We start from the raw sequence: 16,944 nt of genomic DNA, 5'->3' as shown, positions 1-16,944 counted from the left end.
GATGTAAGCGCATGAGAGAGCCCCACAAATCATCAGCTGCTTACAAAAGTGTAAGCGCTTTGTGTTCAAGTCCAAAAGTTGTGTTTAAAACAAAGAAAAATATGAGAAACTTTATATAACTTTGTGCAGACAGATTGCAAAAGTTGGACTTTACAGAGGCATGAGATTTATAGGCGTTTTTGCATTTGAACCCTGCAGGCAGGCTAAACCTTACAGAGAACACAACTGGTATATGAGTGCCAGGTGGCATTTGAGCAAATGGAAACATTTGATTAGTTCTCAGAAAATTTAAATGTTTAAAAACTTAGGAGCAACACTTATTAATGCAGACTGTCCCAGCAATCGCGCGAGTTTCAGAATGAAGGACATAAATCTGTAGGCTTAGTATCTTGATGTTATCTATGTGTGTGATTAATGTACAACAGTCAGATGGCCCATCCTCAGTTTTCTCAAGAGACACGTGGATTCCAATTTATCTAATTACTTTTCACTCTCTCCAAGCCAATAAGCCTTGGGTCAGCGGAGGTCACAAAACAGCGATTAAGACCATGCCAAAAACACAGCCATTCAAGGCACACGTGTCCTGTGCTCCAGCAGAGGTTGGGTGGGCAGAGGTGGATATTTTCCCACAGTCGCTCCTTTTGCAGCTTAGACAAGGCATCAGGCTCTAGATGTTCTTTTTGGAATATCTTCAAGTCACCAACAAAGAAAGAATTATCCCCCTCCTCTCCACGCCTGGCTTTTATCCAAATGGAGTTTTTTTTATTCCCTTTATTCATTCTCAGAAGAAATCATGGGGACATTGCTACACAATCATGAGTTAGTCCGATTAAATAACGTCTTCTGTAGCAAGTGGGTGCTATCGTGACCTTTAATTGCTGCCAGAAGAGTATTCACTAGATTTCTTTAGATTTATTGTCCTGCTTCGTTTTGTGACTTTGAGACTTTGTCTGTTGTCTGCTGTGTATATTACTGCTAGTCTAAGGAGAATAAAAGTCCAAAAATATTCATTTTACAAAACATATTTAATAACATTTTACAGAATGAACTGACATAAAACATATCTGTGTGGTTGGCTCTCAGGAGCAGCTTTATACACATTCTGGTCAACTTTACAAAAAGCTATGCTGTTAACCAGCATATGAGAATTAGCTACAAAATAACAAACGTGTCCTCATGCAGGTCAAAGCAGCATTAGTCTAATTTTTTACCATTAGATAACCTGTGTTATCCAACAGTAAATAAGATGGTTTATTCATTTAGATGCCAAAAGACTAAGAGCTGATCTTTTGCTGCTTACAAAGCTAATGTGATTTATATATCATATGCAAGTAGCCAACCACTCTCATGGAATTTACAGACATCGAAAAGCTTTACCACTTAGTGACAGATTATCCTCGATCATTGCTCCATTCAGACGCGATGGAGTTCAGCTGGGCTTCAAACCTGCTCTTTAATGCATACTTCAATGCCCCAGTTTTGTCTTACTGCCCATTACAGCACAGAACGTTTTTAGGTATCAAGGTGTCAAGCACGTAGATCTACTTTCTGAAGCGCTTGAACAGTGGATGAACGCTTTTGCCCGCTGCAAGGGCTTTGCTGCTTCTGCTCTGATATTCCATGTAGATGGTGTCATCTGCTCCGGACATGGAGCTCATGGTGCCGGTTCGCCTTGAGAACTGATCAGGAAACAGAGAAAGAAGAAGTGAGAGTAATGAAATGTACAACATACGCAAGTTACCAACAGCAGGGGTGGGGAGCACAGAGTAACTCATGACATAGTGCAAAAAATAATAATAATAATAATAATAATAATAACAATAATGACAAAGATATTATTGTACAGCAAATCGGTGAGCATTACAGCAATACAACAATATTTGTGTAGGGAAGAGGGGGTGGTGAACTTTCATTAACCTTCATTTGGTAGGCCCATAAGGAGTGATTTCAAAGAGACTCTGCAGTGTCAATATTTTGTTGACCCTCCAAACATCCTTTCTCTACAAATGTCTTAACAGCTGGTGAAATTCCTCACCTGAGGTCGTGCGCCCACCTCCCCTGCCACCACCTCCTCCTCGGCATCTATGTCAGAAGCAGCGAGGACCTTCTGAAGCAGCTGCTGTTGCTCATCTCTGGTGGAGAACATCAAGTCCTCTTCCTCCATACCTGCCAGCTTTGTGATTACCTGTCACAGAGGAGGAAGAGCACCACTTAGAAATCCTATTCGCACATGAAGAAGACTGAAAGGTGTGTCATGAATGAAATAAACATCATTAACACAGGTGGGAGGGTGTGATAACTAGTGATGAGACGTTCTGTATCGAGGCTTCAAAGCTTGTGTCGAGTAATGGAGGGGGCGTTTCCGCGATGCGCGTAACGAGGCTTATTTCGTTTATGGGAGGAGCTGAAAATGATGACGTCCGAAGCCTCGCTGCCCGGCTGTACCACGTGACTGGTTCAGGAAGTGGTTCGAACTTTGCCGCGAACTATGGCAGAGATATAAACTCCTCAGACTTCATTCAAAATGTGGGTGTTTGATGGAGAGTTGCGGTTAGTGAGAGTTTGGAGGTTTAGGAGAGAAAGTCAGGAGAGAATGGAGCCAGCTAAGAAGAGGAGGATGTCCTCCCCTGTGTGGGAACATTTTGATCTTATTCCTCCCAACAAGGTACCGGTATGCAAATTTCTACAGAAGATGTATTTTCATAATACTGATGGTGCAATACAATTTATGTTAAGCTGTCTTTACTTTTGTTCAAGGTGAAGTGTTTGCTATGTGCCAGGGAGCTGGGATATAACAACAACACCTCATCCATGCTTAGGCACTACAGAGCTTTGCATGAGAATAAGGGGAACACCGATTGTGGAGCAAGACCAGGTGAGCCATCAAATGCAATGATACTATAGCATGCAGTAATGTTACTAAATGATTTAACAATATTATACAACTGTAATAAGTTGTACGTGTGTGATATTTATATTTGTGCTTTGTCTTTATTGTCTTTCCTCAGGAGAACAATCTCAAATAGATGAAGACCTGGTTAGCATGGTGATCGAGGACTCCCAGCCATTTAGCATTGTGGAGGACAAAGGATTTAAAAGATTTGTTAAATCATTCAATCCTAGCTATGTTCTCCCCACTAAAAAGGTCATAAAAGCAGTGAAAATTTAGTTTTTACTGAATAAAATGTGAACAGGCCTCAGTCTGTAGCTGTCCATACCTCAACGTTACAAAAGCACAACCACACCTCACCTCTCATATTTTTACGTCCAGTCGATGTCCTACTAGAGCAAATGAAGCTTCAAGACGCTTTGCACTAGGGTTAACCAATTGGATGAAAAGCTTCAGTGCTTCATGAAGCTTCATCTGCCCATCACTAGTGATAACAGTTAAGGGACTGATTTTCCACTTTACTGTGAACCTTTCAGCTGCTGTAAGACTTTGCAGGCACTTTGTTATTCAAATACAATTCAATGAATGTGCCTCTGAAGTCAGAGAAGTAGTCTTTTCTCTTGTTCTATCTTTGTTTTGTCCATGTAAACCAGGGTTGGGCAATTCCAGGTCTCGAGGGCCGGTGTCCTGCAGGTTTTAGATCTCACCTTGGGTCATCACACCTGAATCACATGATTAGTTCGTTACCAGGCCTCTGGAGAATTTCAAGACATGTTGATGAGCTAATTTAGCCATTTAAATCAGCTGTGTTGGTTCAAAGACACATCTAAAACCTGCAGGGACACCAGCCCTCGAGGCCTGGAGTTGCCCACCCCTGATGTAAACAAACCTACGCTTGACTACTGCCAGAATTGCTTAAAGGTCTTGATTTTCAGTGTGTGTCTTGGAATTCTTCTCACAACACATGCCACCAGACAGACGGGAAACAATGAAACCAAATTCTTTAAAAATTCTTCTATGACAAAACAAAATGAAACTGGGACATTCAGATTTTGTTCCATAAGTCAAAAGTCTTCATTCATATAAGTTTAACTGTACAATACTCAAATGAGAATTTCCACTTTGCAATATTCAGTCAGATAACAGTTTACATCCATTTTTGTTCAGACTAGACCATGATATCATGATTTTGTCTCCTTAAACTGGATAAGCAGGAGAAAATGGTTGGATAAGAGGATATTTGTGCTGAAGTTTGTTAAAATGGTCAAAATAGAATCCATGAAATGTTTAGCAAATGTGTTTTCTGACGCCACACAAATTATGTTAACCACAAAATTCTTTGAGATGTTCAAGAGACAGGGATGGACGTACCCTAATGGACCCTCTCGCAATCAATCGGGTGGCTTTCCTATGTTTTGTTAGGCATAGCAGCTTTTTAGAAGACATCATGATTCATTCAATATTTATTTATTTTTTAGCAGCCATTTATGAATGCCGTTCCCCATAAGCCCCAGGTCTTTGAAGGCCGTGGCCGTGGCTTAAGAGGATAGAGAAGAGTGATCACTGAAGAAGGTTTTAGCAGGTTAAGTCTTTCAGTGAGACGGGTAAAATCAAATTACAGGGATTTAAACACTTAACTACTTATTCGTGAGAGCTGTAGTTTTGACTAATCTTGGTCAAAGAATTCAAATTGATATCAGGATATGGAAATAAAAGTCAAGGCTTAATATATTTCAGAAACAGTTGGACTCACTAGATTCAGGAATTGGGTTTTTAAAGGTTAAGTGGCATAAACATTTACCCGCTGTGAGCGCTCATCCTCGCTGTAAACTATCCTTCAAGCTATAACAGTAAACTTCAACAGGAATGGGTCATGACCTTCATGAAAGAAATGTGCACTATGACCATGGTTATAATTAATTATGCACAAATCATATGAGACCGTGTTAAGAAGTTAACAGCACACCTTAAAGCTGTATCCCTGGTCCACGAGAAACCTCTGCCTCTTGGTGGAGTAAGCCATTTCCTGGGTATCCTGGGACACCAGTGAATAGAAGTATGCATTGTACTCTTCTGCCACCATTCCTAAAACGGCAGACAGGGACATTGAAATAAGCGATTTTGCTCACAGACACCAGAAGACAAAATGGTTAGATAAGCAAACAGACCTTTTTTGGCTCTTAAGACTCTCCCAAGCCTCTGGGCCTCCTGTCTGCGTGATCCACCGTGGGACGAGATCTGGATCAGCACATTTGCTTCTGGCAAGTCAAACGAAGTGTCTCCAACCTGCAGAAGAATTCGCAAACGTGCAATTTCACCACGCTGTCACAGTACCAGCATGCATTTACTGTGTAATAAAAGGCAAATGTGAATTATGTGTCAAAATACTTTTTGTAGCTATTGTTCTTACATATCGTATGGAGAGAAGATTACTGATTATTGCCTTCCTCAGGTAATTACCATTACCCAAGCTTCCAAATGTTTATACGATTGGTTTTAAAAATTGGCAAAATGTTTTGAAAAACCGATTTACTAATTTTGAAGCTCAAGCACACTTGGCTTATGCAGTAGGACAATAATTCCAAACACACCAGCAGGTCCACCTCTGAGTGGGTCAAAAAAAAAAAAAAAGCAGAATGAAGATTTTAAAGTGGCCTAGTCAAAATCCTAACTGAAATCCTATTGAGATGCTTTGGCAAGACCTTAAACAGGCATTCATACTCAAAAGCCCTCCAGTGTGACTGAATTAAAACAATTCTGTGGGACAAAATCCTCCATGTGAAATATTCGTTGCCAGTTATCGTAAATGCTTAATTGCAATTTTTGGTGCCAAGGGTGGCAAAACCAGTTATTAGGTTTAGAGGGTAATTACCTTGCCCTGTGTAAAAAAGTAAGACAGCTTTCCTTCCTTTAATAAACGAAATCTTAACTCAAAAACTGCATTTTGTATTTACTCAAGTAACTTTTATCTGATATTAAAATTTGCTTGATAATCTGAAACATGTAAGAAACCAGTAAGGGGGCAAATGCTTTTACACAGCCCTGTAGACCGACTGGTTTACCTTTGAGATGAAAATGGTGTTGATCTTGGGGTTGTGTTTGAAGTTCTGTAAAATCTGCATTCGCTCCCCCTGAGAGGTCGGACCATAGATGTAAGGCCTTGGGGAGAAAGTGAAAATTTGTTAAAACAATTGCAACCTGAAACACAGAAGGAGCTTCTCTTTTTGTCAGTAACTTACTTGTTGAGACGAATGGCATATTCTTTCAAGGCAAACACGTTATCAGCAAACACAATGATTTTGTCATTCCGTCGCTCGTGGAAGCGAATGAGAAACTGACACGCACGGAACTTATTGGGGTTCATCGTGTAAAGCAGGATCCGCTTCTTTGTCTTAATGGCAACGTACTCTCTGTAAAACTCCGGAGACATCGGGCACCACACCTGAAGAACAGGCATGCCAGTCACACTGATGATGATACTCAAAGCATACTGTAATATGAATACAGTTAAAAGGCTTTGCTTTTACATTTGAAGCTGCCCTAACACATTTAGTTTTGAACTTGACAAGTGACATCATAATCAACAGTGACAACTAACATCAATCAATGTGCGGGGGAATAGATGTGCAAATTTGCACATCTTGAGCACATCATAAAGTTGCAATATAATTAAATACGAAAAAGACACAATTGTTACCATCTTAAATTGAACTTTACCAGAAAAAATAGTTTTATTAGTTTGTATGATGAAATGATTTATTAATTACTTTAGATTTTTTTGCTTTATCAGTTACATAATGACAATTAAAATTAATTTTGAATTACATCGGCCAGTTCTAGACCAGAACCACAATGTATATGTCCATAATATCGCATTACGGATTCATCTATAAAGTGAATGCAGAAAAAAAAAAGCTGCTTATTTATTAAATCTATTTTATAATCTAATATCTTATTTCTACTGTTATACTGCAAGACTCACCTCTGCACACTGGACTTTAGCAATGTAGCCATTGTTCTGCAGTTCCATCCAGTTGGCCTCATATAGCTTTGGTCCAATTAGGAAATTGAGGTCCACAATCTTATCATCCTCTCTGACCAATGTGGCAGTGAGGCCAAGTTTGCAGTGGGCCTGGACTATAGTCAGGACACGACGAAACATCCTTGCTACAGGCAAAGAAAGTTTTAAGTTAGGATGGAGACTAATCGCGCCAAAATATTCTGTCTGGTTTACTGCATGTAAAAGAAATACTTATAAATATACGGATATATTTAGGATAACACAAAAACCAAAAACAACTCACCAGGGATAGTGTGAACTTCATCCAGTATGATGAGACCCCACTCTTGGCTCCGCATCCACTCCATGACCCTTTCAGCTTCCCAGGAGCGCTTGGTGGTGTGACCCAGCATGGAGTAGGTGCTGATGGCCACCGAGCAACCTATAGGCTTGTCCTTCGCATCAGAAGTGAAGCGGCAGATCTGAGAGTCGTCAATAGTGGACCACATCTTGAACTGGGACTTCCACTGCTCCACAGATACAGAGGAATTACCCAGCACCAGGCAGCGTTTGCGCACCGTGCAGGCCGCTGTCACCCCGACCAGGGATTTACCCGCTCCTGTAAAACAAAGACAGGATAAACATTATTGAGACACACGAGTGTCTTACACATAGGTTTGATGAAATGAAAAGATAGTCTCAAGTGTCTTTTAGAGTATACTACAACGCTGGAATAAAAATTTGTGTCTTTATATATATATTATACTAAACATTCTGTCCTTTATGACAACAGTAAATCCACTGTCTCACCACATGGCAGCACAATGACTCCTGAGCGGGCGCGACCGTTTCCAAACATTTTGCGTAGACTCTTTTCCTGATAGGGCCTCAACACAGCCGTGGGCTTAAGGTCTATGTTGATGTCGGGGTTGACTGTGTCATTGCGGAAGTCGTACTCTGCCAGGAGGGGGTACTCCAGCTGAATACAACGCTTCTGCAGCTCTTCAATCATCTCCTGCACCACAATAAAAAAAAAAGAACAGAGTAGAGTTTAGTGTGGGGATTTAAAATTTTTCATTGGCTTTTTAAAGAAATGATCATACTTTGTTAAAATGAAGTCATGAAACATAAGCTTTTATTGATCAAGGGAAAAGCAGTTCCCAAACTTCACCCAGTTTTATAACCTAATAATTGACTTACTTCTGATGATTTGGGGACCAATAGCAAAAATTTAAACACCAACACTGTTGCAAGAAAATACGTTTAAATCTGTATGTTTAAAAGCTTTAAATATGGGCCGGCAATAATATTAAGTATGTGGCAGCGTTACAGGGGGAAAAAAATAATCAGGTATGCACCTGGCGAATTTCAAAGGACACAGTCTGAGTCTCCTCTTCCTCCTCTTCTTCTTTATCCATCTGCTCATAGTAGCTGAAGATGTCCTCAGGGACCTGCTGGGTTGAGGTTTCCCCATCACTGGGCTGCTGTGAGCTGGAAGTGCCTTCTTTTTCTTGAACAGACTTAGAAATCTGTCAGAAAGAGGAACTATTTAAATATGTGATTGATCAGAGAAACTTTTCTTTATTAAACATATGAATATAAAAGAACAGTCTTTTTTATTAGTGCTATTTTACACATTAGTTTGAGCTTAAAAAATGTTCATTTGCACACCGCTGACTTGCTGTGGATGACTTCAGTAATAAGCTCAGCATCTGTTCCATCTGCAGCGCGGAGACGACATTCACGGATCACATTGTCTTGCAGAAGTCGCTGGATCACATCAGGGAAGGCACTCTCAACAAAATACCTGAGCATGGATTGTAATCGGAGTTTATGAAAAGTGCTAAGAGTGCTACTGATGCAAAGCGTGAAGAAACCATTTTTAAAATTACCTATTGTGCTTGAGCACCAGCTTGACTTTGCCGTAGCTCACTGTGCAGAGCTGAGAAGAAGAGAGAGATCAGATTTGCATATCACGACAAAAAACAGTGCTTTCAGCAATGTTCAGTCTTTGGCAGTATTCCTCAAAACACCAAATACTCCCAGTAAGACCTTTATGAATTGCACGATTCCATCAGGTACAGATGTCTTGCTGAGCTTCTGCAGATACTCCACAATATCAGAGGTCTGGAGCCCCACACTGACAGCTGCATATAAGGAGTAGGCAGTTAGCTTGTACTCATGGATATGGTTAGGTCTGCATACTGGCTCTGCAATGGCCACCAAGAAATCCTGGGCATATTTATACACTGGAGAAAAAGCTTCCAGAAAGATGTGTCCATCTGGAGCCTGCAGGAGAGAAAGGAAACAGAAAAAACAACATAAGAGAGAAGTACATACATCTCCCACATAAAAGTGGAAGGACACCAAAGCTTTTTAAATTTAAGTGAGGAAATCAACAACCCAAGCACATCTTACCACCCAGAGTGGACGTGAGGAGTGATCATTTTTTAACAGCATCTGAGCACGGTAATCTTTGGCTCCATATTCATCTAGTTTTGTACTAGACTCGTCCACTTGTTTTCCTGCAGCAGCAGGTATGGCCTCTTGAGACTCGCTCCCCACCGCCTCTTCTTCATCATCTTCTTCCTCATAGAAACGCTTCTTGGACTTTTTTTCTGATTCACAAAGGATACAAACATGAGTATGCAACTATTCATAGGCATAAAAAAAAGGTTCACAAACGATCAGGCTGAAACAGGGATGAATGTAACGATATGAGAACTGAGGCAGAAAGTGTGATGCAGACGTGCTAATGTCCTAGCTTCTACATCCTTGATCTAATGGTCTTTATCTGGAACTGTTAACCTTTACAAAAGCACAGAATAATTACTGGAAATGTTCAGAGTCCAAGAAGAAAAGTACAATGCTTCTTATCACTTAGTTAGCTAGCTTAATGGCTAATTATATAGGTCAAAACACAGGATTAGCAACGTACCCCGGTCTCCTTTGTCCTTTTTACCCATTTTAACCGCTTTTAAATGGGTAATAGCTCAAACTAAGCCCAATATGACTGCATAACAACCAAATATCCTCCCGAAATTTCTAAGACAAACTGACCGGTGTGGGTCAGGCTGCTGGTGTTGCGCGTCAAAACTCCTGCAGAAAACACTTCCGGTTTGAAATGTCAAAATAAAATCCTCTTCGTATCCTCTTCGTACAGTTAAAAAAACAACTTGAGAAATTAACTGTTTTTAGATGATATGAAAGATTTTTTAATATGTGTTCTGAGATTTCTTGATGTCTCTTTTTCTGTGTTTGTGTGTGTTTTTTGTTTTATTTTGTTTTGTTTGCAGGGATGTTACACAAAAAACACAATGTTGACTCAGTATTGAACGACACAATCAAAAACAATCTAGAAAAGTTTTTCATGTCGAATAAATGACAGAAACGTTCATGTATTTCTGATTTATGTCCTCTAGGTTGATACCAATAAATTATTAATTAATTAATTTTTTTTTAAAAAGAAGCTAGCCACTCCGTGTTTACTTCCTCGGTCAAAGGTCAATCTGATTCCTACGGGTTTCCTCAATCTGTTGGAAGGTATCTGTCTGATTTAACCAGAAATTGCTGCAGCTACGTGACTGATTTATTACCCAGAGTTGAATATGTCGTCTGATAAACAAATTGGACCCGCTTTACCGCCGACGTTTAGAAAGGAGAGCCCTGAAGACTATGATTATGAAGACGAATGTAAGTGAAACTATATGTTTACCACTCGTTTACTTTGACTCTTGCATTCGTAGTGCTTTTGTCCGATTGTTTTTTTTATTGCGGTCTTCAGTTTTCTTCTTCAAACTCTGCAGTGGTTGGCCCTGCTTTGCCGCCCGGTTACAAACGGGGAGAACCGTCGAGCTCCTCTGATGAGAGTGAGCAGGAGGTAGCGGTGAAAAGAGTCAAAACAGGACACGCCGGTGAAGAAAGAGCCGCAAAGTGGGTTCCCTGCTGAATTACAGCTAAAATACAGGAAATGTCTCGATAAACAAAACACTGACATATGTCTTCTGAACAGGGTGAGCACAGAAGACGATGATGGTTTCTTTGGACCAGCTCTGCCGCCAGGATTTAAGAAACGTCCGAGTTCACCAGATGTGTGAGCAAATTTATCCTATAAAGAAAAAAACGGAGTGGAATCAATAAGCTGAGGATCATCATGAAAACTGTAACTTTACTTTGTTCTCTCAGGCCGCCTGTGCTGGGACCAGCTCTACCTCCTGGGTTTCGCAGAGCACAACATGAAGACAATGATGGTGAAGATCCAGACAGTTGTCCAGGGCCTGCCTTGCCTCCAGGCTACCAAGCCGAACCCTCCAGCAGCGAAGGAGAAGATGAGGATGCAATTGGACCAATGCCAGCCAATGGGCCAATTCAGGACACTATGGCTCAGGACATTGAGCGTAGAGCACAAAGGATGAAAGAGAAGCTGACAGGAGACGTAAGCCCTAATCCCAGACACTATACACCACAGGTGTCGAACTCCAGGCCTCGAATGTCCTCCAGGTTTTAGATGTGTCCTTGATCCAAGACAGCTGATTTAAATGGCTAAATTACCTCTTCAACATGTCTTGAAGTTCTCCAGAAGCCTGTTAATGAACTAATCATTTGATTCAGGTGTGTTGACCTTGGGTGAGATCTAAAACCTGCAGGACAGCGGCCCTCGAGGCCTGGAGTTTGACACCCCTGCTATACACTGTACGGTTCAATCAGCTTAATCCATGCATAAAAAGTGACAGAAAGACTAACCGTATTTTAAGGTGTTAGGATTTCTTCTTTCTCTGATCACCATTTTAAAGTTTTAACGTTTTTGGTTTTTTTTTCTTTGTGTGTGCATGTCAACAGGATGCTCCTGAGGTGCTGAACAGAGAAACATGGATGACTGAGCTCCCGCCAGAACTGCAGCATATTGGCTTGGGGGCTCGAACTTTTAAGAAAAGGTCTGGTCCTGAAAATGCTGACCGCTCAATTTGGACGGATACACCAGCAGACAGGGAGCGCAAAGCCAGGGTATTTAATGAAAACAGGTTTACTTTTTATTTGTTACATATTTTTGCCTCTATCTCATTCGTCTGTTGGCCTTTACCAATAGGAACGTCTTGAGGGAAAGAAGAAGGGTGAAGCAGAGAAAGACAGTGTCCCACATGTTTCTCACAAAGACTTGGAAATGGCAGAGAAAGTGTCCAAGTATAATGTAAGTGGTTGTACTTTATTTTTCACATCTCTTAAATGTTCCCGTTTAGCAGAGTATGCATTTTTGTTCACATTGAGTTCAGGACTAAAATTTCTGTACATGTCACTAATTATTAGGATTCTAAACGTGCGGAGTCTCTGATGAGCCTTCACACAAAGAAGATGAAGGAGAAGGCGAAGGAGAAAGCTGACCAGCCAGTCGAGAGGAGACCATTCGATCGTGACGCAGACCTGCAAGTGAACCGCTTTGATGAAGCGCAGAAGAAGCGGCTGCTGAAGAAGTCTCAGGAACTGAACACACGGTTCTCCCACAGCAAGGAGCGCATGTTCCTCTAACACACCGAAAATGTCAAAAATGTGTAAAAACACATTTTCCTTTAGACTTCATAGAGTATGGTCTAAGCTTTGTTGGTCTATGAAACTGGAGTTTAACACACAATAGTTTGTGTAAATGACAGGACGCCATTGTTATAACAGATGTTTTATAGTCATTCAATCTGTTATGAAACAGCAGCTATTTGAGCTTTTAGAGTTATAGAATAAATGAAAACAATTCAAATGTTCTTCCTGCAGAACGTCAGCTTATATTTTTAGATTGGACCGTGTTTGTACAGGTAACATCCAGATCAATCACATGTCTCTTGGTAAATTTAGTTGCTATGAATGGTGTCAGATTGAATGTCATTTTCAGTTTTGGTGTGCTGAAATTTTGTGTAAAACTCAGACTTTGTACTTAGGGATGGTAAAGGAGAGATGAGAAACAGTTTAGCCTAAGTGTTTATGTGTGGTTTTAATTAAAATGGGGGATAGTGCAGTATAATACTGGGTTAGATAATGTTTTATTTAATGCCATTATACAAATATCTTCAGTCTGTTATGGACTACCTATTAAAGAGAGAAAAATACTTTCTCGATTCAAAGTACTTCATTTTTTTGGCTCCTTAAATATTTTTCTGTTTTTGCTTTTGTTTGTTCTAAATGCAAAAAGTGAACATTTTAAACCAAACTGCCATTTTGGCATCTAGATATAAAAGGCTCAAATCTTTACATTAACGCACTCTACATCTGTGATTGATTCCTTTTAAGCTTTTTCTGAAACTCCTATAAAATGTGTTGTACTGCTATTGCAACTTTAAACTGTATATTAAACTTTTATAAACTCCAAACTTTTACAAAAACACTTTCTTGGCATGTTGTGTTTCTTTATTAACACACCTATTTTTAGTAACCAGCATTTAAGTCCTACGCCGTAGTAATGGTTGTAAAAATTGGGGCTCTTCAGAGTCGCTATATATGCATATTGCATTTATGCATGCGTTTGGCGGTAGCATTGATCGAGATCCCAGTCATCATTTTAAAATATTTAAAGCAGAATGCAGGCGTGTGGCTCATTAAAGTACATATACACTCTCTGTAATAACATTAGGTAATTGGATGTAAGGAGAACGACTAATTTAACCAGCTAAGGCTAATGTTGCTTTCAATTTGCTTCAGATGTCTGAGCTGAGAGTGACGTCACTGCTAAGTTGAGCGTGATCCAGCATTAAAGTTCAAAAAGCATGAAAACAGGATTTGTTTGACTTCTTAGCCAGGTTAAGCCATTTGTGTATTACTACAGTGTTTCCATTTTGCACTTAAACACTGCTGCACATTCATTTAAAAGAGTCTGGTCAGTGCCTATGGCTTTAAGTTGGGGCAATGAAACAATAAACATACAGGCTCAAACGTATAGATTGACTCACTTAAAACCTAATAAGTGATACTGACGGTTCTACAGTTTCATTTAACTTGACAGGTTCCTATTAACTTCTTATTAGTGATCGTGATTGACTGATTGACAAGGAACTCTGTCAGGCTCCAAAGAGGATAATTGTAGATTTACACAAGTAGGAACCGTTTCTAAATACCTACAGATTCCAAGATCATCAGTTCAAAAGGCACACAGCTAGAGGCTGCTCGGTGTCAATCGGATCTCTGAAATTATTTCACTGCCTTCTCTGATGTGGACCCAACTCTGCCAACATTAGCTCAAACTTCCTCATTGACATCCTGAAATAAGAAAGCAGTTGTGATGCAGCGTCAACTTCTGGATCAAACCATGAAAATCTCCCTGCTGCTGCCTTTTCATGAAAACTAGACGAACCAACAATCTCAGTTTCTCCCTTTTCTTGTTTAGAAACATCAGGACCACATCAGAAAACATGAGGAATTTTATGTTGTCTCTTTGCACTGCGTTAGGTGTGTAATGGCCTTTTTTTCAGATATGTAACCATGGTGCCAAGGTTTGGAAGAAAACTGTCACACTCATGTGAGCAGAAATTGGTTAGGATGCTCCATGGAGGAACCATGGAGCCACCAAGGATCAAGGCTGCCACACCCTATCACATGCTTCCTCTAGATCTACAAAGACACAGCACAGCTCATTCTGACCTTCTCTTTATTTGTCCATCATCAACTCCCGAAGCAAACAGTGCATCTGATCATGTTAAACAGTTAGGATGGCCACTGTCCTCTCTGCAGCACCACAGGTTTGGCGTTAGGACCAAACACCTTTCCACTCTTCATCCTCTTCATAGCTGCCCTCGCTTTCTCCTTATTAATCATCTGCACTTCCTGATTCACTAATTATCTTACTTACATACTCTTTCTCTGATTTTCTTAATTGATGAGCTCCTCAAAAGACTCATTTCATTTTCTCAGCACACTCCCTTCACTTGCTAATACATATCCATCTTATTTCGATCTCTACCCTTTACCATCCTAACCTGCTGTACATCCTTTCCAGCTCAAGTGCTCTGTCTAGACAATCAGTACAAGTCTATTCTTTCTCTTTCCTTACTAACCAGGTTCACATGCAACTCACTATACAAGTGTTTTCTCTTGCTTTTCTTGCATACACATTTGTCCATAAAAAAGGGGAAAAAATTAAAAAAGTTCAAAAGAAAAAGCAAAAGAAAAGCAAAATATGTGTATTGTCATTTTTCACAAAAGACCAATAGACCATCAAAAACTTAATATAAAAAATGGGGGAAAATTGGATAGTTTATAATTATGTTTCAGACCGAATTACCCATTGACCTCAAGTGGGTTGGTCAGGGATAGCCAGCTGGCCAGATGTGGCCAGCGAGTTATACAATACACAGCTCCAGTCTAAAGTGTAATCCAGATGACTGTTATTATTATCATTGTTATTATTAAAGTGTTTTATACAGCCAATGCTTCTAGTACAAGGAAACTGGCTGGCAGCCTGACAATTGCATTACTGTTCAGAGTCATGGTTATAAAGATGTAAACTTTTTATTTTGTTACCCCCCCCCCCCCCCCTTGTATTCTTAGCTGTCAATACATCTGTGACATATTTGCTTTTAATCAGTCTTTGCACTGACTACTGATTTATCATAAAAACTATATACAAAAAACTGTCTAATGGGGATTTCGGTAAATTTAATCAGCATGTCATGCAGCTGGTTTACTTGCTATAGGACAGGAGATGTTAGAGGGAAGTCCGCTAGCGAGCTGTTAGGTTTTGTACCTGATGTGACTACTTTTTTCTCGCAGCACCAGGTATGGTCTCTTGATACTAAGCTCTCACCATTTCATTGTCTTCTTCCTCTTAGAAATACTACTTGGACTTCTTCATAAAAGCCATTAAAAGTTGACAAAAACATCATATTTACAGAGGTACATGTAAATGTAATTATAAAACAATGGAAGTACAAAGTGTGGCTGCAACCATGCTAATATACAAGGTTCTACATCCTTGAACAATTGTACTCTTTAACTAGGGTTGTTACCCTTCACAAAAGCATTGGATAACTATTGGAATTGTTCAGAGTCTTAGAGAAAGAAAGGTTGATTGTTTCTCATTGTCTCCGAATTAGCTAGCTAAATGCCTAACTATCTAGGTCAAAAGGCATGATCTTGTTTTCCCTTTTCACTCATTTGAAAAGCCTTTAAATGGATAATAACTCAAAACAAGCCCCATATGTCAGGACCAGCCTGGCCACCAGGATTTAAGTACCTGAGTTCCTATCCTATAAAGGTTTCCCAGTGAATGAGGAAAAATAAGTGAAAATATTAAGTTGAGGATAATTGTAACTATAAATTGTAAATTGTAACTTAATTTTTTCCTTTAGGTCACCTGTGCTGGGACCTGCTCTTCCTCCTGGATTTTGCTGTGGAGCGTATGAAAACATTGTTGGTGAGGTTACCAGACTGAGCCCATTGGCAGTGAGTGAGAGGATGAGGATGGTGTGAGTGGACCCATGCTAGCAAAAGGTCAATTCAGGACACCTTGGCTCAGGACTTTGAGCACAGAACAAAAAGGATGAAAGAGAAGGTGAAAAACACAAAACAAGTAGAATGTTTTTCTTGCAGCACATCAGCTTATATTTTCACATTGGACCATGTTTGTACAGGTAACATCGAGATCAACCCCATGTGTCTTGCTAAATTTAGGTGATATAAATACTGTCAGATCGAATGTCATTTTCAGTTTTTGTGTGCTGAAATTTTGTGTAAAACTCAGACTTTGTACTTAGGAATGGTAAAGGAGAGATGAGAAACAATTTAGCCTAAGTTTTTATGTGTGGGGTTAACGTTTCAATTTTAATTTGACGTTTAACTAATTAGATTAATGGCATAACAGCCTGTAAAATTTGCATTAATGATCCCTTTGTACATCTGATTTGACTTTATGCTAAGCTTTTTCTGAAAATTGCTGTAAAATGCATTAATATGTAAAAAGTATTTGCTTTTTAGTTGACTAAACTGAAAAAAAACTGTCATTGTGTTGTAATTTTTTAACAACTCTTGTTTTTTAGTAGTGGCTAAGCGTAGTGAAGGCAGTAGTAGTAACGAATATGGA

General features: G+C 39.8%; 2 protein-coding genes across 3 annotated transcripts; one reads left to right on the top strand and one right to left on the bottom strand.

The window, feature by feature from the left end:
- Window positions 1-1,010: 1,010 nt before the first annotated feature.
- Window positions 1,011-10,024, bottom strand: ercc3 (excision repair cross-complementation group 3). 2 transcript variants are annotated; one of them, XM_005724161.2, is made up of 15 exons: window positions 9,829-10,024; window positions 9,309-9,508; window positions 8,943-9,179; window positions 8,783-8,832; window positions 8,562-8,697; window positions 8,249-8,419; window positions 7,701-7,905; window positions 7,195-7,509; window positions 6,873-7,057; window positions 6,130-6,332; window positions 5,953-6,049; window positions 5,059-5,176; window positions 4,857-4,975; window positions 2,036-2,185; window positions 1,011-1,679 (listed from the first exon to the last, which is right to left on the bottom strand). In XM_005724161.2, exons 1-15 carry the CDS (start codon window positions 9,854-9,856, stop codon window positions 1,542-1,544), a joined length of 2,352 nt encoding a protein of 783 aa, XP_005724218.1. In that variant the 5' UTR covers window positions 9,857-10,024; the 3' UTR covers window positions 1,011-1,541. The 2 variants fall into 2 exon arrangements, with proteins under 2 accessions (XP_005724218.1, XP_013763941.1); XM_013908487.1 differs by having other exon boundaries at window positions 9,951-10,009.
- Window positions 10,025-10,169: 145 nt separating this feature from the next.
- Window positions 10,170-12,982, top strand: gpalpp1 (GPALPP motifs containing 1). Its single transcript, XM_005724160.1, has 7 exons — window positions 10,170-10,583; window positions 10,697-10,823; window positions 10,903-10,983; window positions 11,076-11,325; window positions 11,730-11,894; window positions 11,977-12,078; window positions 12,195-12,982. The coding sequence occupies exons 1-7, from the start codon at window positions 10,499-10,501 to the stop codon at window positions 12,411-12,413; spliced, it is 1,029 nt and encodes a 342-aa protein (XP_005724217.1). The 5' UTR covers window positions 10,170-10,498; the 3' UTR covers window positions 12,414-12,982.
- Window positions 12,983-16,944: the final 3,962 nt, after the last annotated feature.

This window comes from Pundamilia nyererei, unplaced genomic scaffold (assembly GCF_000239375.1).
Source record: "Pundamilia nyererei isolate P.nyererei 1_Seehausen unplaced genomic scaffold, PunNye1.0 scaffold00011, whole genome shotgun sequence".
Taxonomy (NCBI): domain Eukaryota; kingdom Metazoa; phylum Chordata; class Actinopteri; order Cichliformes; family Cichlidae; genus Pundamilia; species Pundamilia nyererei.
This window is presented reverse-complemented; position numbering and strand designations above follow the sequence as displayed.

Bases quoted from the DNA above. Each gene is read 5' to 3' on its own strand.
- ercc3 (XM_005724161.2), bottom strand. From the start codon at position 9,856: ATGGGTAAAAAGGACAAAGGAGACCGGG. The intron at 9,180-9,308 runs GTAAGATGTGCT...TCTCTCCTGCAG, and splicing joins CCTCACGTCCACTCTGGGTG to GCTCCAGATGGACACATCTT. The intron at 7,510-7,700 runs GTGAGACAGTGG...TTTGTTTTACAG, and splicing joins AGTCATTGTGCTGCCATGTG to GAGCGGGTAAATCCCTGGTC.
- gpalpp1 (XM_005724160.1), top strand. From the start codon at position 10,499: ATGTCGTCTGATAAACAAATTGGACCCGCTTTACCGCCGACGTTTAGA. The intron at 10,584-10,696 runs GTAAGTGAAACT...CAAACTCTGCAG, and splicing joins CTATGATTATGAAGACGAAT to TGGTTGGCCCTGCTTTGCCG. The intron at 11,326-11,729 runs GTAAGCCCTAAT...GCATGTCAACAG, and splicing joins AAGAGAAGCTGACAGGAGAC to GATGCTCCTGAGGTGCTGAA.